This window comes from Schistocerca piceifrons, chromosome 1 (genome assembly GCF_021461385.2).
Source record: "Schistocerca piceifrons isolate TAMUIC-IGC-003096 chromosome 1, iqSchPice1.1, whole genome shotgun sequence".
Taxonomy (NCBI): domain Eukaryota; kingdom Metazoa; phylum Arthropoda; class Insecta; order Orthoptera; family Acrididae; genus Schistocerca; species Schistocerca piceifrons.
The window spans coordinates 356132913-356160731 of NC_060138.1; the positions used below are offsets into that span (position 1 = coordinate 356132913).

The 27819-nt window shown below is 39.4% G+C and overlaps 1 protein-coding gene across 1 annotated transcript in view; it reads left to right on the forward strand.

Moving 5' to 3' along the window:
• LOC124721166 (spaetzle-processing enzyme-like) overlaps window positions 1-18585 on the forward strand; it is a 56845-nt gene extending 38260 nt beyond the window's left edge. Inside the window, exons 5-6 of the mRNA XM_047246038.1 lie at window positions 6806-6904; window positions 18227-18585. Coding sequence (XP_047101994.1) covers window positions 6806-6904; window positions 18227-18546 — 419 coding nt within the window. The 3' untranslated portion in view covers window positions 18547-18585. The remainder of the gene's footprint in view (window positions 1-6805; window positions 6905-18226) is intronic.
• Window positions 18586-27819: the final 9234 nt, after the last annotated feature.

Consider the following 27819-nt stretch of genomic DNA (forward strand, 5'->3'; position numbering starts at 1 on the left):
TTCAGTTAAATATGAAGTCCAATTATATTCTTTTGTAGATTAATAAATGCATTTTTCCACAATTCTTTCTGTGTAGGCCACAGGGGTTGATAGTAGTTAGAATTTATGTGCCTCTATCCTGATCATATGTTCATATACATTTCAGTGTTGTAATGTAAAAATATAAAAACAGTGATATGTACCAACATCCTGCCAATGTAATCATATTCTTAATGACTCAATAGTAGCGATTGAAAACGCTTTTCTGCAAATGACTCACAAGAATGTTCTTAATAGTACATTATCTTTTATGTTAGCCTGACACAGATCAGTAATTAATAAACTAGCTCTGTTCTCAGGGTAGTTACATAATTGATAATGATTAATTGTCCTTTCCTTCTTTACCCAACACCACAGATATACTTCCAGTATCATGAGAAGTCGTCTGCTTATTGCACCAGAGAATATTTTACAAGTCTCTTCGATGAAAACTACTGCAATATGTATATTAATATCGTGGTTTTGTCTCGATTTCCAAATATAAAATAACAAGAGTAGCATGTACAAATGAAATCCTGTAATGGAACTGGAATCCTGTGATCACACCTTTTCTGTCTGGCGTGTTGTCTCGTTATATAAAGAAAAGCTGTAAGTAAAAATTGTTAAATTATTATCAGCGGCTGCCAGGCTCGTATGATCTGAAAGAAAGGTAATTGACCTAACCGATGGCACAACTCGTAGATGAGCTAAAAGAAAAATGTTAAAGACTTTCTAAGATAGTGCCTAACAATAAAAATTCTTTGTTAAGGCTCATATCTACTTAGGACAATCGAGGTATCAAATTACAAATTGATTGACTGCATACACAAATTCTTTTGACAATATAACCATTATATTTTTTTGGTTTTAAGTACAACTTACATTATTAGCTGGTACAGCAAGATGAGCTTTACACAAGAACGTCCTCTTAGGTCCGAATCCAAGCAGATGAGATAAGTGAATGATAAAGGAAAGATAGTTCATGCATAGAAGTGCAAGAGTCCATGAAATAACGTATCCATTGTAGTTCTATCTCTTCTCCTTGGCATAACTTGTCGGTTCTTTATAAAATTTATCATAATATTTACTTTACATTTTTTTTAAACACAAGACCACCCAGGAGAAACAGTACAGTGTGTACCAACATAATTATACTTACGACCCATTTACTTTATTGTATTAATTTTTACTTTGAACCACTAACTCTCGAATGTACGTGCCCTCTTATTTTGTGTTGTCAATGGGTGTATTCCTCAATAACTTTAGTTTTAATATTCAGTGGCTTAGTTTCCACAATTGACCATTGCCTGTATCGCAATTGCACTACACACAAAATATCTATTACACAACATTCATAATACATTTCATAATGAAAAATTTCGTTATATGTTAATGAATTTGTATTATATTGTTTAATTTTAAACTCAAAATTGAAGTGTCAAAAAATGTAAATGATGGATTACTCATGATGTGGTACCATCAATTCAAAAACATGGAGAATACAAAATGAAATATCAGATAACATACCTAGAAAATTTAAATAAAATTAAAGATGATCACATAGACCATTTGTTTGAAGCAGTTGATAATGCTTTAAGTATGATAATACAAGAAAGAAACATAGATATAATCACTTTATTGGCTTATATTGTTCCTGAAACATTTAATGAATATGTAAGACTGACATTTATTCTTTTAAAATATAATTAAATATAAATGTAATATATTTATTATGTCATTATGTTTATTTTTTCAATTCGCCATTGTGTATAGTACACCTTAAATTAAATTTTTAAGCAGTCTTTTAACACAAAACAATTTTAATAGACATATACAACAGAAATAATTGTATATGCCACTTTAGGATGGTTAACAGAGGATTCTCTACGACATTGCTTACTTCATTAATTTGAAAATATAATATAGCTTGTTGTGTTGCATAGCAGTTTTGAAAAACGTTCCCATTTCGAGAACTACGTCATATATTTGCAATGGCTAGTAAGTAGTCTGGAAAATATGTGTCAGTTTCACCAAATTATTACAAAGCGTGAAAAAATGTTTGATGTTATTTTCCTGAACAGATCCTTGCCAGTCAGATATAACTGTTTCTTAGGTTTCCATATTTGCTGATATTACAGAATGAAACTTCGAGCGTTAGAATTACCTGTCTGTCGCCAGACATCTCTAACTTACTCCTAATCTCTTGTGGAATGCGATTGCCTCTCTAATTTACCTATTTTACGTCTCTATTTTATGTTATATCAACACTAATGACATATCGCAACACGCAGAACTCCTTCGAAAATAATACATAAAACCTTTCAGGCCTGTGATTCTGATTTCAGTCAGTAAATTAATATGTGACAAGTGGCTCCTTTTTTTAACCGATCTCGTCAGATCCATTTGCTCTTTTTCGTTGTTTGCTGTTGCTTGCAAACTATAGCATCAACATCTTAACCTTGTAAAATCACTTTGTCAATTGACAATTTTTGTCGATGTTATTGACAGTGCGAGGTCGCTTCAGTATATTGAACGTTTGGCAAAATAGCATTGTCAATAAACACTGAAAGCGCGCAGCCCCGCTATCTGTGGCATTTTTCTACCTGCCCGGGCGCTCAAGAGCCCTACCTTTGACTGGCCATTCAGCAGCATCAGTCTGCACCTCCACTTGAAGTTTCCAGAGTCTAGGCTCATGGTTGTCGATCACAACTAGTGTAACCTTACAAGCCTTCAGTCTTCGTTAAAGCTTTTTAGTTCCTTCCACTTTAGCAACCATTATCTTCTGTTCCTACAGTTTCTCAGATGCTGCTTCCTGTACATGTCGTACCTGGTGCTGAACAGCAATGGTGCAGTATTGGTCGGGCAAGTGTTTTGTGAGCTAGACTTGTATCTATCTTAGTGTAAATGTAAGTCCTGTTTCACATGTAATAAGCGCCTCATGGTCATACCCTGCACGCTGAGACCAGCTGTAGCTTCTCTGCTAGTTAACTGAATGTTGTTGTTGTGGTCTTCAGTCCTGAGACTGGTTTGATGCAGCTCTCAGTTAACTGAATACGTCATATAATTTTCAAGAGATATGGGAGTGTTTATTTAAAATTATTTTAAACATAGCTCTCGACTTGGTCATGGCACTCGAGAGGGCTTCAAGTTAGCCTAAACAGTGCATAACGCCAGTCCATTTTACTGGACTGGCGCCCAGCAGTGAACAAGACAAAACCTGTCACATTCGTCAGAGAGCACATGGACACCAAATGTATTGACATACTACCAGGTGATCGTTATCCTTCAGTTATTTTGCGATCTGCAGCTTGTAGGAAAGAAAGTTTACATGAAAAAGGGAAATTACGTGAACTCTCTGTGATGTGATAAAACTGAGATAATTGTTTATAAATGGTATTTGTCACGCATAGCGACACAAAATGACAAACAGCTTCGATAATCACACTTCCCGGCCATTGTGTCAGTTTTTTTTCGAGTTTCTTCAAGCTTCATAATCCGATCTTTTACCGTATCTGTCGATGGCTATGAAGGAAAAACTCGCAACTTCCTTTGTACAATATCCAAATTAAGTCTTTTTTGCGACAAGGATTGTGGCCTGGTGTTTGCTGTTGATAGAGACTGGTGCATAGATTCATGGTTCGATTTCCAGTGAAGATCTTTGATTTTCCTAGGGTGTGCAGCAGTCCTCATACATCGCAATTTCAACAATTTATCTTTTCTTCCATAAAAATAATGGCAGAGGATTTTATAACTTCACATGCCACCAGTATAATAACGCTTTTGTCCTGCATGATTCTGAGAAGCCTGAAGACTCATCTGAATGGACCACAAGTTCACTGAACATTTTGTTTTTAAATGGTATGATTATTTCCTGTCATGATACGAGTTTTTGCAGAAATAACTACATTCATAAATGAATTGTTAATATTGTTTCTTTTAGCTAATCTAGGATTTTTTTCTGATTATCATTTCGTCCATATTGACACACTGCTGCTAACCTCAGCGATATCAGAAGGTGATACAAAATTTAAGTGAAATACATACATGTCCTTCTCATACATTGTTTAGAAACAAGTGCTACATTGTACATGCTCAGGGAGTGTACCTAATTGGTGGCGCTTTTGAGTATTTGGGTGTTTCAATATTTCTTAGTTTTAAACATTTCTTTTACAGTTTCTCACGTATTGTGCTTAATTATATATTTATGCATTCAAAGTCAGGTAATTTTGATATAAATTTAATTTCAAATTAATTTTGTTATTTTGACTTTGCCAACATTTCCATGTGAAGATAATGATGTTAATCAAATTTTTATTCTCTTGTTATAATGACAATTATTAGTCTTAACAGCTTTGAAAATATACAAAAATAATAGTGGTAATATTTCTTTATATCAAATGGACAAGACAACAAGTTCATAAAAACGTGAAAAACTGACGATGGTGAGCGCATCATCTATAGTAATAGTAAATGTCTAAAACTGTCTTGTCTGTCTGCTTGTCTTTGTACTTGCTAATTTCCAAAACTACTAGACGAATTTTCAGGTGTATTGACAGGTAACTTGAGCGTAGTTTGGGGCTTTGTTCATCAATGTCAGATTATGGAAAATAGATATTGTGATTTAAAGTTTTCGTATATGTATGTTTGTCTCTCTAATATGTTTCTTGGAGTTTACATAGGTAACATGAACGCAACTTGGGGCACCGTAGAGGCTTTGTTTCATCAAAAGCAGACCACGGAAAGAAAAGCTATCTTAACTGAAAGTTTTATTACCACTAACATTATGCAGATGTGAAAGTAGCTCTCTTACAGTTTCACGATTAACCCTATGAACTGATTTCAATGAAATTTGGTATGGACATGGCCTAAATGCTGAGGAAGAACGTAGGCTCCTTTAGAAAGTATGTAGTACAAGACACTTAATGATGTGAAGAACATTACGCGAATTAGGGGAAAATATTTAACCTCTGTTAAAGCTATTTACTTTTTGACTTTAGATCTTTATCGTAATTGTGAAAATGCGTTTAGTGGTTGATATGTGCAACTGATACGATTCAGAGTAATGAATACAATGCCTAAGCAGTCATCAGTGTGTTTAATTCATAGTTCCACACTATTTGTTGTATAATGTACGCGTTGTATAATACTATATAGCTCTTTCAGTAGCACGGTGCAAACTTGTATGCTCCTGCGCATGTTCGTCTGTTTGCACTGCTCGGCACTGACGCAGCACATGCTGACGTATCACGTGATCACAGTGCTTGGCAAGGGGGAGAGCGGGGGACAGACACGTGAGGCCTGTTGAAGTCATTGCTTCTTGAGTCACCATATACTCATCATAGCAAAACTACTGATATATGAGGGCAGTGACAGGTAGCAGTTAGTATTTTAATAATACAAATTCTTAAAGACGAGTTATGAAACAAATGCAAAAAGAAATAGGTTATTGGAATATTCAAATTATATCAGCATAACTTTGGCTGTGTGTCTAAATAAGTGAAAGTAACAAAAGAGTTTTATAACGCTCTGAAATAACAGACATACGACTACAGTGGACAAAAAATGGCTCTGAGCACTATGGGACTTAACATTTGAGGTCATCAGTCCCATAGAACTTAGAACTACTTAAACCTTACTAACCTAAGGACATCACACACTTCCATGCCCAAAGCAGGATTCGAACCTATGACCTTACTGGTCGCGCGGTTCCACACTGAAGCGCCTAGAACCGCTCGGCCACACCGGCTGGCTACAGTGGACATGATAAATTTTTGTCAACCATTAGTAACATTCATAAACTATATTTATACGTCCAAATCAAGACGGCAAGATGCCCAGTTCCATTACAATGGATGAAGTGTGGAAAGACGCCCACACGACTCACGGCACCAAAAGGCACAACATTCCAAAGCAATGTCAAATCGAAACATTTGCATCAGAATTGGCGCTACAGGATTTTGCTCATTTTTTCTCTGAAACATTTGTTTGACGAAAGCACAGTGGTGTCCCTTACATTGTGACTAAATTGTAATATATTGTGTAGCCCGCAGACTTGGTTTCGCAATGCTAAAAATAAGCGCCATAAAGCTTTAAAAAAGACTTCTTCTGTCGTATTTTTATACTGTATCGCTCCGGAGCTAACTTACATACAATCCACCAACATCCCGAACGCCGTGGTGACTCTGGGTGACATAGGCAATGATTATTCACTGCACTGACTCTGCTATAACCGCAGTATAACTTCACCCTTTTGTGGGAGCGAAGTCATGGGTGACGGTATGGAATAATTCCATCGGTTGCTACTAAACACGACCCAGCATTGCAGCAGGCACTGTGAGTACAAACTGACTGCTGAGTGCTGCCTGCGCTGCGAGAATGAGGTGGCTCTTGTTTGCTTTTTACCTCTCCTCCCATTGCAGCAACGCTTAAAGTAGGCAGCGTCGAGAGCTTACACTCCTAGCATTACCTGCAAGAGGTTGAACTATGCGTACAGCATGTGTTGCGATGGAAAATTGACTGCGCTATGTGTAAAAATGTTGTCTTGATCATTTCTCATTTTTGAACATTTTTATGAAGTTACAGATTCGAATATTTACTATTGATACGAGTACTTCACCTGCACACGTAGTTTGGATAGTGGCGATGACGTAGGCACTATGGTTTCCGCGAAAGCGTGTAACTGCATGATGTGCATTATTTAAAATTTGGTACGTTATTTTTTCTGCGAAGATGACATTTACTAATACGTATGTCTCACATTCTAGTTGATACCTAATTCTTTTCGCAGATTTTGTGATGCCAATATGTATGATCCATGGAAAACTGTTAACAAAGAACTACGTGGGAGAACCAACAGAAGTCGCTGGATGGGGAGTTTTTGATATCGGTAAGTAACCAGGCGCAAGCCCCTTGCCATTGTCCTATTATAGCCTCAATGGAAATGTTTCAGCGGTGCCTTTCTAATATCTGAGCTACATCAGCACTAGTCTTTTCGCAGCTGATGCGACGTGATATGCAGGATGGTCAGAAACAGACTGAAAAGCTTTCAAGGGTGTTGCAAGGTAGTTTGTGCTGAGGAATAATTGTTAAGGAAGAAATTCGATGCGTTGCACCATTTCCGAGTTAACTAGCATTGAATTTAGCTAATCAGGCCGTTGCACGTGCAAATTCAAGTGGCCCGCCGCAGACGGTGTCGCGTAACTAGTTCTTCGTTTGTTTACCAAAAACAGAGCAAGAGAGAGATAGGGAGGGTAGTAAGGATCGGACCCAAGCCAAAGGCTGAGCAGTCTCGTGCGCTGTCATCTACGCTATGACGATAACTGACACCAATTGTATCTGGCGGAGCGCCAGATCTGCGCATGCAACGGCCTCATTGGCTAACTTCATGCTAATGAGCTCGGAAACGGTGCAACGTATCGAATTATTTTCTTAACAATTATTTCTCAGCACAACTTACCCTGAAACACCCTTACAAGCTTTTCAGACTGGTGCGCACCCACACATACACACACACTCACACACACAGTCACTCACTCAATTAATCACACAACCCCAATTCAGATAACGCAGTGAGTAAGACATTTGATTAAAATTAGAAACGTTTGGGGTTCGAATTCTGTGCTGGCATTTGATTTCGGTTTCCAATTTCCCTTATTAACTTCAGTTTAATGCTGCAGTGATTCCTTCATTAAGACCACTTCGCGTTCCACACCACTGAAGATCGTTGGGGACTCCAGCTGTAATGTCCACAATGTCGATCGGTCTGATATTACGGACCGTGCCACCGCAGACTGCAAAAACTGACCTCTGCTCCAAGACAGCAGAATCCTGCAAGCTGCGACAAATGGCCCAGAACTTCTGCCTCTCTCTGTCAGCGTTCTCGCCACTCAGACCACCATCCCCGATTTCGCAAGAAATTCTTGTCTACTAAGCTCCCCTCAGCCTCCAAAAAATCATTGGTGGAGGGGCTGAATCTGGTACCATTGCTAACGTGATGGCCGACAAATAGCACAAAATTTTCGGAAATCTGCAAAAAGAAAGCAAAAGCCCCCCTTCCTTATGCGTACACCACGCACAATTTCCTTTCCAAAGTAGGTAACGGACTGAAACTGTGTTATCTCCAATTGGCCGGTTCGTCTGCATCCTAGGCTGGGTGAACCGAAGCAGTTTTATTACCTGAATTCATATTTTGGAGCGAAAAACCGGAGGCTCCAACGATTTGATTACTAGCCAGGGCGTCGATGCTCAAGATGCAAGCACACAGAGTCCTGATTATCGCACCTCTCACCTCCACCAGGTGGTCGACGCGTGTGCCGCCATCCCCACTCCCTCAGCTCGCCGTCGGTACGTCTCTCATACACACAAGAGGCAGTAGTGTGAGGCATTCAGATGACGCCATCTGAATTAGACTTTCTACAAGGGGGCATGGTGGAAACGAAGCGGTAAGCTTTGCCTACTTCTCTGTCACTACAATAGGATCCTTAATCCACTGACTCGATGTGAAGCTTTACTCTTCCAACGCACAGACCACAGACGACGAGCTCAGAATGGAAAAATATGCTGATCTTAAGAATGAATCGATATCGCATGGCGATCTGTAATGGTCATATCACAATTCGCCTCTGCAGTTGTCTAGCGAACACTAGTGGTGTGATGGGCTTGCCCTACTGACACACACTCCGTGTCGCTCTGTGTGTGGCTCGTCATAGTTTTGGAGACAAGCATGTGAACCAGGCAGTGGTTAAATTCACCAACCAAGTTAACAGCTGTTGATCTGGTACACAGGCTACCCCCGTTCCAGCTTTCGGCCGATTTCCCACGTTTCTCCAGGCTGCTTCTCCAGCTGTTGATGTGGTACACAGGCTAGACCCGTTCTGGCTTTCAGCCAATTTCCCATGTTGCTCCAGGCTGCTTCCCCAGCTGTTGATCTGGTATACAGGCTACCCCCGTTCCGGCTTCAGCTGATTTCCCACGTTGCTCCAGGCTGCTTCCACATTTCCACCTCAAAAACACACAAGACAAAATTTTACAAATACAGTATTATCATCCATTTCCACGGAAGCGGTTTCCCAAATTACTCCAGGCTTCTTCGCCATTTCCACTTCGAAAACAAAGAAAAAATTTACTCATTCAATATTATCATACATTTCCACGGATGCGAAATAGCGATTAATTATACCTACAGAGTACGAAGGCGCCATTGTTTTAAATTCATGCTAAAAAAACTCGTAGAAAGGTGTTTAAACAATCATCTTGTCTTTTAGTTTCTTTTGTTAAATACTGGCCTTTTTAATAGAGTATGATAAAATAATGGTCTTGTCGTACTTGACAGACTTAACATATTATACACAGTGATCAGTAACAGTCTGGAAAGCTTCCAAGAGTGTTGCAGGACATGCTGTGTTGAGAAATAATTGTTAACAAAAAATTCGATGCGTTGCACCGTTTTCACGTTAATTATCACTGAAGCTGGCCAACCAGGCTGCTCCGTGTGGAAATTCAAGGGGCCTGCTAGATACAACGCCGCGCGGAATTAGCCGAGCGGTCTCGGGCGCTGCAGTCATGGACTGTGAGGCTGATCCCGGCGGAGGTTCGAGTCCTCCTTCGGGCATGGGTGAGTGTGTTTGTCCTTAGGACAATTTAGGTTAAGTAGTGTGTAAGCGTAGGGACTGATGACCTTAGCAGTTAAATCCCATAAGATTTCACACACATTTGAACATTTTTTGAGATACAACGACCGTCAGTTGCTCTCATAGCGTAGAAGGCAGTGCACGAGACTGCTCAGTCTTTGGCTCGGGTTCGATCCTTACTACATACCCGATGTTCAATTTTTACATCTCTCTCTTGTTCGGTTTTTGAAAACCAAACGAAGCGTATGTCTTTCGACACCGTCTCTGGCGGGCCGCTTCAATTTGCGCGCGCCACGGCCTTATTGGTTAACTTCAGTGAAGATAAATTCGGAAATATTATAAATTTCTTGCACGCTGTGTCGTCCTTTAGTGGATACGGGTTTGAGCCACAGATGCTGTTCATGAACAGAAAATTCAGATTTTATCCTGCATAATATCAAACAGTAAAAATAATACGTAGCTTTGTCGCTGTGGCTGCAGCATCAGTTGCTAACAGTTGTTTTGAATGTAGGAATATATACAGATACGAAAGATTTACGGATCTGTTACTCTTCAGTATAATGTATATTCAGAAGATGTCGAGCCCCGGCGACTATGAAAGTCTGTAAATGTTATTCAGCTGGCAAACATACAAAATGGATTAGTGCAGGAATGTTCGAATTTAAGTACACCCGCGACTGGAGTCAAGGAGAGGGGATACTTGCATCTCATTGACAGCAGCGTAATCGTTCGCGGTGGCTGTAGGAAACGCGGCTGCGTGATTGGCGGTGCGTATATTTGAAAGTGCGGCGCCCGGATAGCGGGATAGCGACCGATACAGCAGGAAATGTATCAAATTTTCCGCCCAGTCCAATGTACCGCACACATAACATTTCTGCAAGCACAACAGCGTACAGTTACTGGAACTGGATTTGAGTATTATCATATTAATGTTGTGAAGGTCAACAGCTCATGATGTGAACCCAAACTGGTCTGCATGTGCGAATTGTCACATTTCTGCAAGCACAACAGCGTACAGTTACTGGAACTGGATTTGAGTATTATCATATTAATGTTGTGAAGGTCAACAGCTCATGATGTGAACCCAAACTGGTCTGCATGTGCGAATTGTCACGAAACGGGCAAACAGACAGAAGTGGATGATAATAAAATAAGACGAGTATTTTATGTCCAACTTATTTATCTTATGACATCAACCATGCTTGCCTTAGTAGATTCTGGAGCCTGAAAGTGACAACATTGGCTGCTGAAACTGATTACTGTGTTTTGTAAACATTGCTGTACACCGTTTTCAATGCTATAGAGCAACAATGAAAATTTATACGATTTGCGTACAGATTAAGTACAGCACCTTCTCTCTTATCTTAAAGTAAATTAGGATGTGACGATAAGAAGGCGTCTGGCCAACTGCTGTACCTGGGATGAGCCGTTTCCAGCCATGTGGTCGTGGCAAACTGGAGCAGCGCCATGAAAGAGAGATGAGTAAAGGGGAAAAGAGTTGGTCTTTGTAAGGCGATTATAATTAGCGCTCATTTCCAAATTCTGTAAAAAATGAAATCGGTATTAGCACTGTAGCAAATATCAGTGCATCTTAGTTCTTCCATTCTACCTAAGTTTTTTAATCTCATTGTGCGCGCAACTTACAGTAAAGTGTAGTTCCTTTCGACATGAAATCTCTCTTATTCTTTTGAATGGAGACTTAAGATCAAGAACAACATAGTATAGATGTAAAGCATGTATGTCCAGGAAACTAAGACGTTTGGGAACTGGCGTCAGTTTGGGAACTGTCTTACAAACTGATATGCACAGACGTAAAGCATGATTGTCCAGGAAACAAAGCTAGATAGTTAGGTAGTTACTTGTTCCACAGATGGTCTGAACGATTTTCTTAACGAAATAATTTTGACAGACTTAGTTAATTGGGTTTCTATAGATGATGAGTGTCAATATTAATGAACACATTGTTTTTTAATTCTACTCATGCAACTAAACTTAAAAACAATTTTTTTTCAGGCTACCAGCTTTTAAACAGAGCACCGTCTATGGTATATAAGGAATTGTCCAGGAGAAATGATTTTAGATCAGACTGAAAACTCACTTTTCTAGCTGTTAGGTATTTTATATTAATGGGAAAATGATCAAAAATTCTTCGTACTGCGTACTGAACACCTGTCTGAGCTACCGATAGCTTTAATAACTGTTAATAAAGGTCTTTTTAGGGTTCCATATCTCAGTCGGTAAAAACAGAACTCTTACAGGATCACTTTGTTGTTTGTTGTCCGCCTGTCTGTCTGTCTGTCCGTCTCTCCGACTGTGGCAAACCGTTTTTATCAGGAACGGGTAGAACAGAAAAGCTGAAATTTATGTCAGGTACTAAGGTCAACGGTCTCGTAGCAGTGTACAAAATTTAAACTTCTAAATCAATGAAATTAAAAGATACAGCAATTTTATGTCACATTATTTTATACTCGCAAATTCACTCGTCAAAACCTACAGGGTACATCCCGTTGACTTAGAATAATGAAATTTGGCAGGAAGAGAGGTTCCACACTACAACCAAAGGAAAAAATCCAAAATTTGACAATTTGCAATTTTATCACACGAATTTTTTTTTGTCTTTTGTTATCAGACTTCCCGTCTGTCCGTCCGTCTGTAAAGAGCCCTTTATCTCGGAAGGAAGACAACGAACAAAGTTGAAGTCTAAAGTTACCTGGCGATGTAATACATGTAAACTACGAAGTCAATGCAGCCAAAGATGCGGCCAATGATGTCGCATATTTTGACACTCGCAAACTCACTCAATAAAACCGACAATTTGATTCCCGTTGAACTAGAATCACGAATTTTTTCACGAAGCAATGTTTCACATTATAACCAAAGGAAAAAATCGAACATTGTTAATTTGTACTTACATTAAACGAAAAAAATTAAGTCATTGTTTATCAGATGTTCTGTCTGTCCCTCCGTTTGATAAGACCCCTTTTCCCAGGAACTTGTATGCATGTCAAGTTGAAATTTACGTCACACGCTGCAGTCTATGGTCCTTTAGTGGCGCAAAAATGTTAAGCTTCTAAGTCAATGCAGTCAAAAGAGACGGCCGTTTGTGTCACATATTTTGGTATTCGCGAACTCACTCCTTAAAATCTGTAGGGCTTGTCCCCCTTAACGTAGAATCACAAAATTTGCAGAGAAGAAAGGACTCATAGTACACGTAAATGCAAAGAATTAGAAAATTGTTAATTTGTACTTATATCACACGAAAAAATATTTCTTTTGTCATTTGTTACCCGACGTCAAACTTGAAATTAAAACATTCTCGGAAGTCTTGGACTCGCTGGGACCAATACCCTGCCAGTATCATTGTCGATAACAGGAAATAATTGTCGATATCTTCAATTCCCAGAATGGATGAACTGTCTACATACGTAATTAAGCGTGCGGAACCCTCAGTGGGTGGGTCCTAATCGCACCTGGCCATTTCGTATTCCTCAGTGTTGCTGGTATGGGCATCATTCTTCTTCTCAAGTTGTGATGGATTATTTATGACAAAGTTCATTAGCGATGGTATGAATTGCGACAATGCATTTGAAATGCCTAATTGCTGGATGAGGTACCTACATGACGACTGTGGGTGAACGCCACATATTATTCTTACTGCTCTCTTTTGTGCGATCAGTACCTTCTTTCTGAGCGCTGAGCTACCTCAAAAAACTATTTCATGAGACATTTTTGAGTGGAAATGTGCAAAATGTGTCAGGACGTTGATTCGTTTTGTTCCAAGACTAGCAATTGTACGAAGAGCACAAGCAGATGAACTTAATTGCCTAAGAAGCTCAGTAATATGCTTCTTCCAGTTAAAATTTTCGTCAATATGGGCACCCAAAATTTTGGAGCTTCCTGCCCCACTTACTGACTCGTACTCATGTGCTACATCACTTCTTCTTGTGATTCTATTTACTGAACTTAATATAGTCGGTTTTCTCAAAATTTAGGTAGGGCCCATTTTCAGAGAACTGCCTAATAATTCTCTTGACTTATTCCGGCCTTTGTATAAATTTCTCTCTTCCTTTTACATGAGATTTTAATTCCCCTACTTATCGATGGCTTAATTGTTTTTAATGGATTTCCTGGATAACATTTTAGAAAAGCAACTTTTAATATTGACACATATATACTATGGAATAAAGTGGATTTGGCATTAGCCTCCTCTATTAGTTCACTCTTAAAATATCATATCCTGTTCTCATTAATAAGCCTCAATGCTTTGCATTAACTTGCCTCAAGGCTGTAAGGTGGTATACTGTTTGTTTCCATTAGTTGTACTCACGATCAGACAGTTGATTAACAACTGGATATACATAAGTGTTTCAGATTGAGCACAGTCTATAAAAATGTTATCAATCAGTACCTTACTATCTTGTTGCATATGAACTGGAAAACTGACTACTGAAATTACATTGTAACACCCAATAGACGATTCCAGCTAATTGTTCCTTTCTGTTTTTTTAAGAAGTTTACACTGAAACCTCCACGAACTACTAAATGTTTCTCCTTGTCTGACAGGTAGCTCAATAATGTATCTAGACTTCTCATAAATGGCTGAAAGTTTCCTCGGAGGATCTGTAGACTGTTGCAGTTATTGGAGAAGTGTTCTGCAGTAACTACTCACAATACACGCTTCTAGGTACTGATTAATACGAGAACTATTTGGTCCAAAATTTCTGACTTTGTATCCACCTTTTTCATATGTTGCAATTCCTCCTTTATCCATGTTAACTTTGCGCGAAACATCAATAATATATGTGCATGACCGAGAAACATACCTCCTTTCTTCTCCCATCTTTCATTGAAGCAAACCAGTCCATAACCTACCCACTGACATTAAGAATACTTTGAATCATGACGTTTTATATGTAGAATACTGGTAATGCACTCACAGGCACTCTTGTCTCGATCGTGCGTGTCTTACAAAGTAATGATACTCTTAGGATTGTGACGCACCTCTCAGCCTTACCAGCAGTAATGTCACGTGAGAAAAGCGTAAAATATGTTTCGCATGATCGATGTTTTCGAAATTCATTCTGATTGAGAATGAGAATATGCGCCTTGTTTACGATGGTGGTCGTGTTCCTCTACTCAGCTCCCAGTTTCCTATCCATCCAATAATCTTGCATTCCTTGCATCTTTAACATCTTACATCCATCTTATAGGCGGTCTTCCATATTTTCTTTCTTCGCTCACCTGGTGTCCATTCATAGATTGTTTTTTGCCAGCGGTTATCACCCATTCTTGGAGGCAGTCATCCAACTTAATAGACTGACGGAAAAAAATCGCAACAATAAAACGCAGAGCAATGAAATTTTAGAATTATATTTATCTAGGTAACATATTTAAAATAAGGTTCGCAGAAGAGCCTTTGTGAAGTCTGAAAGATAGGCGAGGTACTGGCGCAAGTAAAGCTGTGAGGACGGGGCGAGAATCGTGCTTGGATAGCTCAGATGATAGAGCACTGGCCAGCGAAAGACATAGGTCTCGAGTTCGAGTCTCGGTCCGGCACACAGTTTTAATCTGCCAGAAAGTTCCATAACAGCGCACACTCCACTGCAAAGTGGAAATTTCATTCTGGATATTTAAAAGATTTATATTGGAAAATAACAGGTTAATGTAAGCTCGAGATAAGCCAATGAAAATGGGAAATGCTGGTACATTAGTTACTGGTGTAACCACGAGACAGCAGAACGCAAGCAGACAAACGTGCGTCCATTGTGTTGTAAAGGCGCCAGATGTCAGTTTGTGGCATGGAGTTCCATGTCTTTTGAACTTGGTCGGTCAACACAGGAACGATCAATGTTGGATGAGCATGACGGTGAGGTATCGTTCGATGACGTCGATTGGAGACTGAACTGATGATAGAGCACGCCAAGGCACCATGCTGACACTCTGCAGAGGATGCTACAACAGCGATATGTGGGAGAGCATTGTGCTGTTGGAAAGCTCCTCCTGGAATGCTGTTCATGAATGGCTGCACAACAGGTCGACTCACCATACTGACGTAAAAATTTGCTATCAGGGTGCATGGGATAACCGCTAGAGTGTCCTGCTGTCGTACGAAATCATACTTCAGACCATAACTCTAGGGTTAGGTCCAGTGTGCATAGCAAGCGGACAGGTTGGTGGCAGGCCCTCAACTGGTCTCCTGACCAACATACGGACATCACTGAACCGAGGCAGACCCAGCTTTCATAAAAAAATATAACGGTCCTCCATCCTGCACTCCAAAGAGCTCACACTTGTAGCCACTGAAGTCGCAAATGGCGGTGGCTTGGGGTCAGTGGAATGCACACTTTCCTTGAAGTAACTGATTCGCAAATGTTCGTTGTGTCACTGTCGTGCCAACTGCTGCTCAGATTCCTTCTGCAGATGCAGTACTAGGCGCCGGAACCGCACGCTGAGCACGATGGTCTAACTCTCATGACGACCGCTGCCAGCAGTCATATACAGTGGCTACATTCCTGCCAAGTCTTTCTGCAGTGTAGTAGAAGAAACATGCAGCTTCTCGGAGCCCTATTAAACGACCTCGTTCAAACTCAGTGAGACGCTGATAATGGCGTCTTTGCCACCTTAAAGGCATTCTTGACTAACATCAACTCACCACGTCCAGTCTCAAAGATAACTAACGTTTGCGACCGTTACAGCGTGTATTTAAAGTAAACCTGATTTGCATCCTGTTAGTGGCGCTACTAGCGCCATTCTTACTCGACTGGCGCAAAATTTGAGTAGACACCGTCTTCCAGATGTACAAACACGCCTGTCAAATTTCGTTTATGTAGCACAGCTCCCTCTTGGTGCTGCGATATTTTTTCCATTATTGTACACTACTGGCCATTACAATTGCTACACCACGAAGATGACGTGCTACAGATGCGAAATTTAACCGACAGGAAGAAGATGCTGTGATATGCAAATTATTAGCTTTTCAGAGCATTCACAAAAGGTTGGCGCCGATGTCGTACTGATATGAGGAAAGTTTCCAACCGATTTCTCATACACAAACAGCAGTTGACTGGCGTTGCCTGGTGAAACGTTGTTCTGATGCCTCGTGTAAGGAGGAGAAATGCGTACCATCACGGTTCCGACTTTGATAAAGGCCGGATTGTAGCCTATCGCGATTGCGGTTTATCGTATCGCGACATTGCTGCTCGCGTTGGTCGAGATCCAATGACTGGTAGCATAATATGGAATCGGTGGGTTCAGGAGGGTATTAATGAACGCCGTGCTGGGTCCCGACGGCCTCGTATCACTAGCAGTCGAAATGTCAGGCATCTTATCCGCATGGCTGTAACGGATCGTGCAGCCACGTCTCGATCCCTGAGTCAACAGATAGGGACGTTTGCAATACAACAAACATCTGCACGAACAGTTCGACGACTTTTGCAGCAGCATGGACTATCAGCTAGGAGGCCATGTCTGCGGTTACCCTTGACGCTGCATCACAGGCAGGAGCGCCTGTGATAGTGTAGTCAACGACGAACCTGGGTCCACGAATGGCAAAACGTCATTTTTCAGGATGAATCCAGGTTCTGTTTACAGCATCATGATGGTGTTATCCGTGTTTGGCGACATCGCGGTGAACACACATTGGAAGCGTGTATTCGTCATCGCCATACTGGCGTATCACCTGGGTGGTGATATAGGGTGCCATTGGTTACAAGTGTCGGTCACCTCTTGTTCGCATTGACGGCACTTTGAACAGCGGACGTTACGTTTCAGATGTGTTACGACCCGTGGCGCTATCCTTCATTCGATCCCTGCGAAACCGTACATTTCAGCAGGATAATGCACGACCGCATGTTACAGGTCCTGGCCAGCACATTCTCCAGATCTCTCACCAATTTAAAACATCTGGTCAATGGTAGCCGAGCAACTGGCTCGTCACAATACGCCAGTCACTACTCATGATGAACTGTGGTATCATGTTGAAGCTGCATGGGCTGCTGGACCTGTATACGCCATCCAAGCACTGTCTGACTCAATGCCCAGGCGTATCAAGGCCGTTATTACGGCCAGAGCTGGTTGTTCTGGGTACTGATTTCTCAGGATCTATGCACCCAAATTGTGTGAAAATGTGATCACGTGTCAGTTCTAGTATAATATATTTGTCCTATGAATATCCGTTTATCATCCGCATTTCTTCTTGGTGTAGCAATTTGAATGGCCAGTAGCGTATTTTGCTGTCAATGGCATCGAGAACAGTATCTTTTCCTCAGATAATTTCGCGTATTCTGCCGTTTCTGATGTGACCTATTTTGGAGGTGCGACAACTTCTTCTTCAAAAATGCCTCTCAAGGGCATCAATTTATTTTTGTCCTGTTTAGTTAGCTCCCGTATTTCAGCCCCATATGCGGTGATACTGTCTACGACTGACTTCAGCAAGACTCTTTTTCTCTGTGTAATGTTGTTGCGCCGTGTAATTTTTTTCTGTGTGATAAATGCTGCATATAGATCATGAACCGTCGTTTGTATCAGATGGCACGAAATTCTACCTGCTTGACTCGTTGTGCTCTCCCGGCTGTCCACAGAGGACCCGCGGCCGAGCCCCATCCTGCAGACGATCACGCTGCGCGTCGTCTCGAACGCGGAGTGCGCGCCGCGCTTCGAGATGTACGCGGAGGTGGGGCCGACGCAGATGTGCGTGGGCGGCGTCGTGGGGCAGGACTCGTGCGGCGGCGACAGCGGCGGTCCGCTGATGAAGGTCGAGGCGCTGGACGGCCCGCCGCGCTACTACTTGCTCGGCGTCGTCTCGTTCGGCTCCAAGCGCTGCGGCGCCTCCACCATGCCCGGCGTCTACACGCGCATGGCCGACTACGTCCACTGGGTGCTGGATAACATGCACGAGTGAACGACTCCTCTCCCGGAACCCTTCTTCCTTCCACCAGCAGCGTCCGTTCTACCAGTCTACTAGGTCTCATTCACCTTTATGCTCTCCTCAGTTTAACTGTTCTCGTCGAGATGTCTTCCAGTCCGTATTCTCTCATCAGATGTTGTACTTTGACAAAACTCCAGTTGTAATTAGTGAAACATTATTATTAACATACACCTATGACATAAATTTACACAGCAGCAAAGAAATTTTAAAGCTTATTTTCCCTACCTATTTCCTTGGGACAACAGTGATCTTCCAACAAGTATTGTTTTCACCATCAGATTTCCTTAAGTAAATACCCATAAAGCTGGTTTCATTGGATTCGATTGTCCAATCCAAATATTTCAAGCCTGGTGGCAGTCACCACCTTTGGGGTAAAATGAAATTTTTGGAGCGGTAAGAACCACATAGTTCAACTCTGTTTGGTTCAGGAAACTAAATTACTCTTAAAATATCATTACGATTACTACTATTTCGTAAATCTGTAAAGCCGATTGCATAAGTTATCAATAATTACATTGTTTTTCAAATACTGTGCCACAATGTGGTGCAGTTTACAAAAGAATGTTTGAATGACGTCTTCCTTCTTTCTGACATAGTTCACCCAGTGCACACATACTTTGTTCCTTGTACTATGCACCTATGGTAGTAAAACTGAAACATACTGAAACGTCTCTATTAGATTCGTTTCATATTATTTAAGGTGCATTTTGTTCTGTGCACAGAAACAAGTGTGTGATTTGCTTTGTACTTCCCGTTTGTCTCCATTCGGTGGCATAGAGCTACATTATAGTATCGATTTTTTCCAGTATGCACCCAATGCTATGTATGTTACCTACATTTTGTACTTTAATATTCCTCTCTGTGTTCATCCTCTGAATGAATAAATGATTGAGTCTGTATGTTGAATTTGTCTTTTATGTGGTAGCTATACAGCACTTGACTATCTGCTGTGGTAGTAACAATGTATCCAACGTAGTTTTCTTAGGCCAGACAAAACGATGGGTACCCTTTTTGTAGTCATTTGACAGTATTTGGTGATGGAAAGGTCCCCTCGTCTCTTCCAGCTACCTGAGGGAAGTTTGTTAGAGGGAGAGTGTGCTCTCATCACTCTGGACTGAACCTCTGATGAGTGAAAATGGTTGTCTCAAGAGAGACTTGACACTGGTCATTGTGCTAATGTGTTGCTATTCTAATTGATGTACATGTCTGATTTGCTAGATCAGATTCAGTAGTCGATTTCTTATATTTTTAATAGTTTCTTTACCAGTATATGTTGTGCGAGTAATTAGTTTTTCCAATCCTTGCTTGGTATAACCAGAACACATGGTGTAGGAAGTTCGTTACTCCAGTGTAGATTTAAAGTTCAGTTATCTGATTTTTCTTTTAATTGAATTGTATGTGTGAACTCTTCTCATGTGTATGTGTTTTATTTCTACTGGTTTTCATTTACTTTCAGTTTTAAGCTTCTGTAGCTTTGTACATGCTATCTGGTGGTTATTTCACTGTGTGCATTTCAGTATCATCTTGTATAAGTTTTATTCTTAATTCCGTGAAATATTTCATTGCTCTTTGTGTCTATATGGTTTAAACTTGTGTTCTTGAAGTGTTCAGGAGCCTTACTAATTTTGCATCGTTGTTGAATATTGACGGCATCTGAATATGTTTCACGCCAGTGTACCTTATTTTCATGTCCAAGATGATGCAGATATATTTATTTTTCAGAAAGTGTTCTGTAGTATTCATATTCACAATATTTGAATCACAGTGATAGGGATGAATCTCTGAGCCTTTGACTTATTGTGATGGGCAAAATTCTTTTATCTCTGTTTAAACTATCAATTTTAAAAAATGTAAAGAAATATGTGACGTTGCGTCTGTGACAGTAATAGACTTCTGATTGAGAACCAAAGGAAACAGAAATTATTTACTCTTCCTACAAATCATGACGAAATCAGTTATCAAGTATCGGATTGCAAGTTTTAAAATATCCTCTAACAACCCCTAACAACTGTTCTGCAATACTCCTGTACGCAATGGACAAATTACCAGGTTTTGCCGCTGCAACTGCATGATCAGCAACATGCTAAAAATATTTCAAAAGCAATACTGTGATCCCTGCAGAGTGCAACACATGCTCATAATAACTGCAACAACTACAGCCACATTTTTTCTGTAGAGAAATTGAATGATCAGAAGGGGTTTGGTCAACTATCCTTACACAGTGTAAAATAAATGAAAGTAACCAATAAAGACTTTAATTTACTATATTCGAAAAATAGATTATTTAAACAGTGACAAACTTTACACAAACCTTAATTATTTCACAATGTCTACACTTGATAAACATATCTCTGGTCACAACAAACATACGAATATTACTTTCAAAGTATGCATACACAAATCTGACAAAATCCCTTGAGAAACAACTATGTGCAACAAAATAGCATATTACAAAAATCTCGTCTTCTCCTGACATTGATGGTACTTCATTTGAGAGGAAAGCAAAATATTGTTTATAGTCCTCCAAGAGTGTAAATATCTTTCAGTTGTGTAGATACAAATATTATGCAGAACTGCAAATAGTCCAAAGAGAGAGAAAATTAATGTACAAGTATCAGGACTCAAGGATTCATTACATACGTTATGTCCACTGACAACCATACCAAAACGTTTTAGTGTGTCATTCCTTTTCATATTCAGATAAAGATATGGTACAGTATCAGTAGTAATAGCATAAGGCTCAGGTACACCTTGTTAAGAACCAAAGAATTCATGAAGATCACAAAAGCATTGACTTTGTATCCCCTTGAGGAAACAGATTCTCATAACTGACATAGAAGATCAAATCTCACATATGACACAATCACTGAAACGTATCATAGTGAAGCAATGAATAATTGTAAGCTATATACACTTGGATATAAAGGTCAACATTATGTTAATAGGCACATAAGCTCAGTGTTCATTAAATGACTCAAAATATATATGATCACAGATAATTACATATGTGTGGTTATTTTCTTGAAGTGAAGTTGTAATTATGAAGTTTAGGCCAGTCACATAGTGGTAAACTTGTTCTATATAAATTCATTTTCTGAATACCGTAAAATACATGTTTTGATCCAGAAAATGCAAATTGTGTGACATGTAACACCAATGAATGACATACAAATTTGTCCAAATATGTTAACAGTGACATATTTTTAAAAAAAGTATTATAATTCATCATAGATCCCAGAGCTGATATATGCTTAGTAATTACATGTGATTTAGATTATCATACAATGGAAAATTAGCATTGCTTGAAGATACATTCACATACACAGTAAAATTACAGGTAAACAATCAAAATATGTTCATATAACCCAATTTCTGTCCTAGATATTTAGGAGAGAAATATACATGGCTATGCATGCAGTTTCTTCTTATACAGAATAAGTGACCTGAGCTTCAGTCAATGTAAGTTAGTGAAGAACATAATTTCTCATGATTGCATATTCAGTCTAGTTCCCATAACTTACTACTCATTCAATCATTGAGTAATAGGTCTGTGATTATCAAAAGTACTTCCTTATTATTACAACATAATTATTTCATTTTTTAAAATCATAGTAGTGCTTACATGACGATCATCAAATAGAAAGTAGAGCATCACAAGCTCGATATTGTCAGATGGTAAATGTCAACTTTTTTGATTGAGGTCAAAATCGAATGGAGTCAGTGTCTTATGGAGTCAGAATCGTATGGAACAATAATCTTATGGAGTCAGGATTGTATGGCCATACACAGTTAATCACAACAGCAAAATAAATATAACATTTAAAGGACATATCTTATAGAGCAACTAATAATGACATAACTTACTCTAAGATACAACACAGAAAAAGATTTATCCTTGAACCATTCAGTAGCAGTCTAAATAATTGGTGTGACGTCATAAGCGCGTGACTGCGTGTGAGATCGCTCTCTAAGTTTTCATCTATTTTTAGTTTTCAGATATATATTTTAACTGTTTTTGTGATAATATTTACTATATAAGTGACTTATTAGTGGTTTCTTCATTCACCTCTGCATTTCGTGTGTTGTGGCCTGATATTTGTGAGTGTTTCGTATCGAGCAACTTAACCTCTTACCCGTGTTTACATTCCGCGCTGACCAGTTGCAGCTGTAGCGGCGCATCGAAAGCTAAGTACTAATTAATTGTTTGTGTATAGTATTTTATTTAGGAACTTTAGTGGTCTTCAACCGGTGTTCTTGGTGTTTTCCGGTGAAATAACTTCAGAAGAAATTTTTGCGAACTGCTTTCAGTTTCGTTACTGTCATTAGACGTTTGATTTTCTTTCTGTGTTAGTATTTTGTTATATTCTCATTTGTTGTTGATTAATACTTTCAATAATAGTAGTTACTTCCCTTGTAGAGCAAGTTTGTGATAATTGTAGTCAGTTTTTAACATCTTCTTATTGTAGTAGCGGAACTTAGATAAAGTTGTTTTCTTGTTTCAATAATTGTAAAATTTTACCATGAGTGAGAAGTGTGGGCTTTGCCGTAGGTTTGTGAGTAGTGGATTGCGGTGTGAGACTTGTTCGAAGTATTTTCACTGGGGGGAATGCAGTGGGGAAGCCAGTGGGCATTCTGGTGAGATCCTCTCCTGGAACTGCAGGTTATGTAGCAAGAGTAAGTTGATAGAGGAGCAGGAGCGTAAGATCTGTGCCCTTCAGGTGCAGTTGAAAAACGCACAGGAGGAGCTAGATAGGATGAGGAGGGAGAAGGGGGTTGGGGAATGGGAGCTGGCTGTTGGCAAGAGATCTGCTAGGAGAAGGAGATTTTCAGATAGTTTTACTATTGGTGTTTGTAATAGATATGACCAACTGTCAGAGTCTAGTGGAGAGGAATCTCTAGTAGCTGTAGATGTAGGAAGTATGCAGCAGACCTCAGCAGTTACGGTGGCTAGGACAGTTGCAAAGTCTAAGAGAAAGAAGAAGGTTCTGCTGTTAGGTAGTTCTCATGGTAGAGGTGTAGGCCAGCAGTTGCAGGAAGTTTTGGGGAGTGAGTACCAGGTCACCAGCATTGTGAAGCCTAATGCAGGATTGGCTCAGGTGACTTTTAACATAGGGGGGTTATGTAGGGATTTTACTAAAGAGGATCAGGTAGTGATTGTGGGTGGGGCTGGTAGTAGTATTGATAGGGATGGGAAGTATGACATAGATGGTGACCTGGAAAAGATAGCCACTCAGACTGGCAACACGAATGTGCATTTCGTGGAACTGTTTCAGCGTCACGATCGGCCTCATCTTAATATAGCCGTCAGGCGTAATAACATGAGACTTGGGGGTGCGCTGATGACAGAAGGCATGAGTCACATTTCAGTGGTGTCGGTGGAGTCTATCAGTAGGACGGGTTTCACTAGACATGGCCTGCACCTCAACAGGTATGGGAAGGGGAGGTTGGCAAAACTTATAGGTGACAGCATAGGTGGGGGTGGTGGGATCACTCATGGGAAAATTCCGGTAGTTGTGGGTGTTAGAGCTGTACCTTTTTTAGATTGAAGTCAGCTGATAGGTATTCCTGCTTAAGGGAAGTCTCTCTAACAAAGAAACCACTTTCTACAAAGCTTGGGTATCCGATTAATGAGGGAATTAGTATATTTCATCAAAATATACAAGGTATTCGAGATAAAGTTAGTGAACTGCTTATAGATGTTGACTCTGAAATTATTGGTATATCTGAACACTTCTTAAATAAGGAGATAATTCAGAGGCTTCCTTTACCAGGATACAGGTTGGCTGGCAGCTTTTCTAGGAGCTCTTTGCGGTGTGGGGGAGTAGCCATGTATGTGAGAAACGGTATCCCATTTGAGTCAATTGATGTTTCAAAGTACTGCACTGAAAAGGTGTTTGAATGTTGTGCAGGTGTGGTTAAATTTAGTGGAGCTAAACTTCTTACTGTTGTTATTTATAGATCCCCAGACTCCGATTTCACAACATTTTTGCTAAAGCTAGAGGAGGTTCTTGGTTCACTTTATAGGAAATACAAAAAGTTAGTTATATGTGGTGACTTCAATATTAATTGTATAAGTGATTGTGCAAGGAAAAGGATGCTGGTAGACCTCCTTAATTCATATAATCTTATGCAAACCGTATTCTTTCCAACGAGAGTGCAAGGGAACAGTAGAACAACCATAGACAATATTTTTGTTCATTCGTCATTATTAGAAGGGCATTCTGTTAGCAAAAAGGTGAATGGCCTTTCAGATCATGATGCACAAATTTTAAGTCTAAAAGATTTTTGTGCTTCAACACATGTTAAATATAGTTACCAACTTTTTAGGAAAGCTGATCCAGTTGCTGTACAGACTTTTGTAAACCTTATCAAGGAACAAGATTGGCAAGATGTTTATAGTGCTGATACAGTAGACGATAAATATAATGCTTTCCTCAAGACTTTTCTCGTGCTCTTTGAAAGTTGCTTTCCGTTAGAACGTTTAAAACAGGGTACTAGCACAAACAGGCAGCCTGGGTGGCTGACTAAAGGGATAAGAATATCTTGTAGAACAAAGTGGCAATTATATCAAAACGTTAGAAACAGTCAAAATCTAAATGCAGCAGCCCATTACAAACAGTATTGTAAGGTGCTTAAAAAAGTTATTAGGAAGGCAAAAAGTATGTGGTATGCAGATAGAATAGCTAAGTCTCAGGATAAAATTAAAACCATATGGTCAGTCGTAAAGGAAGTGGCTGGTCTGCAGAGACAGGTCGAGGATATAGAATCAGTGCGTAGTGGGGATGTCCGTGTTGCTGATAAGTCGCATATATGTACAGTACTTAATAATCACTTTCTGAATATAGCAGGTGAACTAAATAGAAACCTAGTCCCAACAGGGAATCATATAGCGCTCTTAGAAAAAAGTGTTCCGAGACTGTTACCTGAAATGCTCCTCCATGATACTGACAAGAGGGAGATTGAGTTAATAATTAAATCACTAAAGACCAAGAACTCTCATGGATATGACGGGGTATCTAGCAGAATTCTGAAGTATTGTTCCACGTATATTAGCTCAGTACTTAGCCATATCTGTAACTTTTCCTTTAGCAGTGGTCGGTTTCCTGACCGATTAAAGTACTCGGTAGTGAAGCCACTTTATAAAAAGGGAGACAGGGATAATGTTGACAATTATAGACCTATTTCTATGCCATCGGTGTTTGCTAAAGTTATCGAGAGGCTTGTATATACAAGGTTACTGCAGCATTTAAATTCACATAATTTGCTGTCAAATGTACAGTTTGGTTTTAGAAATGGCTTAACAACTGAAAATGCTATATTCTCTTTTCTCTGTGAGGTTTTGGACGGATTAAATAAAAGGTTGAGAACGTTAGGTGTTTTCTTTGATTTAACGAAGGCTTTTGACTGTGTTGACCACAAAATATTACTGCAGAAGTTGGAACATTATGGAGTAAGGGGAGTAGCTTACAATTGGTTCGCCTCCTACTTTAAGAACAGAAAGCAGAAGGTAATCCTCCGCAATATTGAGAGTGGTAATGATGTTCAGTCCCAATGGGGCACTGTTAAATGGGGCGTTCCCCAAGGGTCGGTGCTGGGGCCACTGCTGTTCCTTATTTATGTAAATGATATGCCTTCTAGTATTACAGGTGATTCAAAAATATTTCTGTTTGCTGATGACACCACCTTGGTAGTGAAGGATCTTGTGTGTAATATTGAAACATTATCAAATAATGTAGTTCATGAAGTAAGTTCGTGGCTTGTGGAAAATAATTTGATGCTAAATCACAGTAAGACTCAGTTTTTACAGTTTCTAACCCACAATTCAACAAGAACTGACATTTTAATCAGACAGAATGGGCATGTTATAAGCGAGACGGAACAGTTCAAGTTCCTAGGCGTACGGATAGATAGTAAGCTGTTGTGGAAAGCCCATGTTCAGGATCTTGTTCAGAAACTAAATGCCGCTTTATTTACCATTAGAACGGTATCTGAAATAAGTGACATTTCAACACGAAAAGTAGTATACTTCGCATATTTTCATACGCTTATGTCATATGGTATTATTTTTTGGGGTAATTCTTCTGATTCAAAAAGGGTATTTTTGGCTCAAAAACGGGCTGTTCGAGCTATGTATGGTGTAAGTTCGAAAACCTCTTGTCGACCCCTATTCAATAGTCTGGGAATTTTGACATTGCCCTCACAGTATGTATTTTCTTTAATGTCGTTTGTTGTTAGCAATATTAGCTTATTCCCAAGAGTTAGCAGCTTTCACTCAGTTAATACTAGGCAGAAATCAAATCTGCATGTGGAATGCACTTCCTTGACTCTTGTGCAGAAAGGAGTGCAGTATTCTGCTGCATCCATTTTCAATAAGCTACCACAAGAACTCAAAAATCTTAGCAGTAGCCCAAACACTTTTAAGTCTAAACTGAAGAGTTTCCTCATGGCTCACTCCTTCTATTCTGTCGAGGAGCTCCTGGAAGAGATAAAAAATTAAGCAAATTCCAGTGTTACATTCTTGATTTTCTTTATTTAAACTAACGACTTGTTTCATTTTATGTGTTTCTACAATCGTGTTATAATTTCATGTATTGACTCGTTCCATGACCATGGAGACTTCTCCTAAATGTGGTCCCACGGAACAATAAATAAATAAATAAAAATAAATAAATTAATCAAAAATGAAGCAAATTACTTCTCTTGAGCTTCAGTATTGCTCAATGACAAGAGAAAAAATCTTACCATCATTAACTTAATGTGGTAGAATCAGCACTGTACCACTGCCGTAGCAGAACCAAAAGAGAAGGTCAGAAATAAAATTATTTAAATAGAAAGACTGTTAAGTATTGAAGTAACTTAATTTACTCAATCATTTACAATATGCATAAAAATGTAACTGATCAACTTGCATCAAGAAGTAAAAATACTACCAGCTAAAAAGAAGAAGTTGTCAAAATGTGTAACATATTTCATATAAATGACTTTGTACTTTTGGATTGTCTAGTTCTCTGTAACAGATCACTGCAACATTCGCATTGTTAGAATGTAACTAGCTCTCTAAGTACGTTATACAGTACTCCAATCTGAAAATATCGTTTAGTTCATACTAATGCATACAGTTCTCTGTTTTTGTGTTACTTCTACAACAGAGAAAAATTCAATTATGATCATATGACGAACAAAAATTAAAGTATAGCAACTGTAAACAATAACAAGTAGAAAAACATATTTATTTGCTGAGAGAAT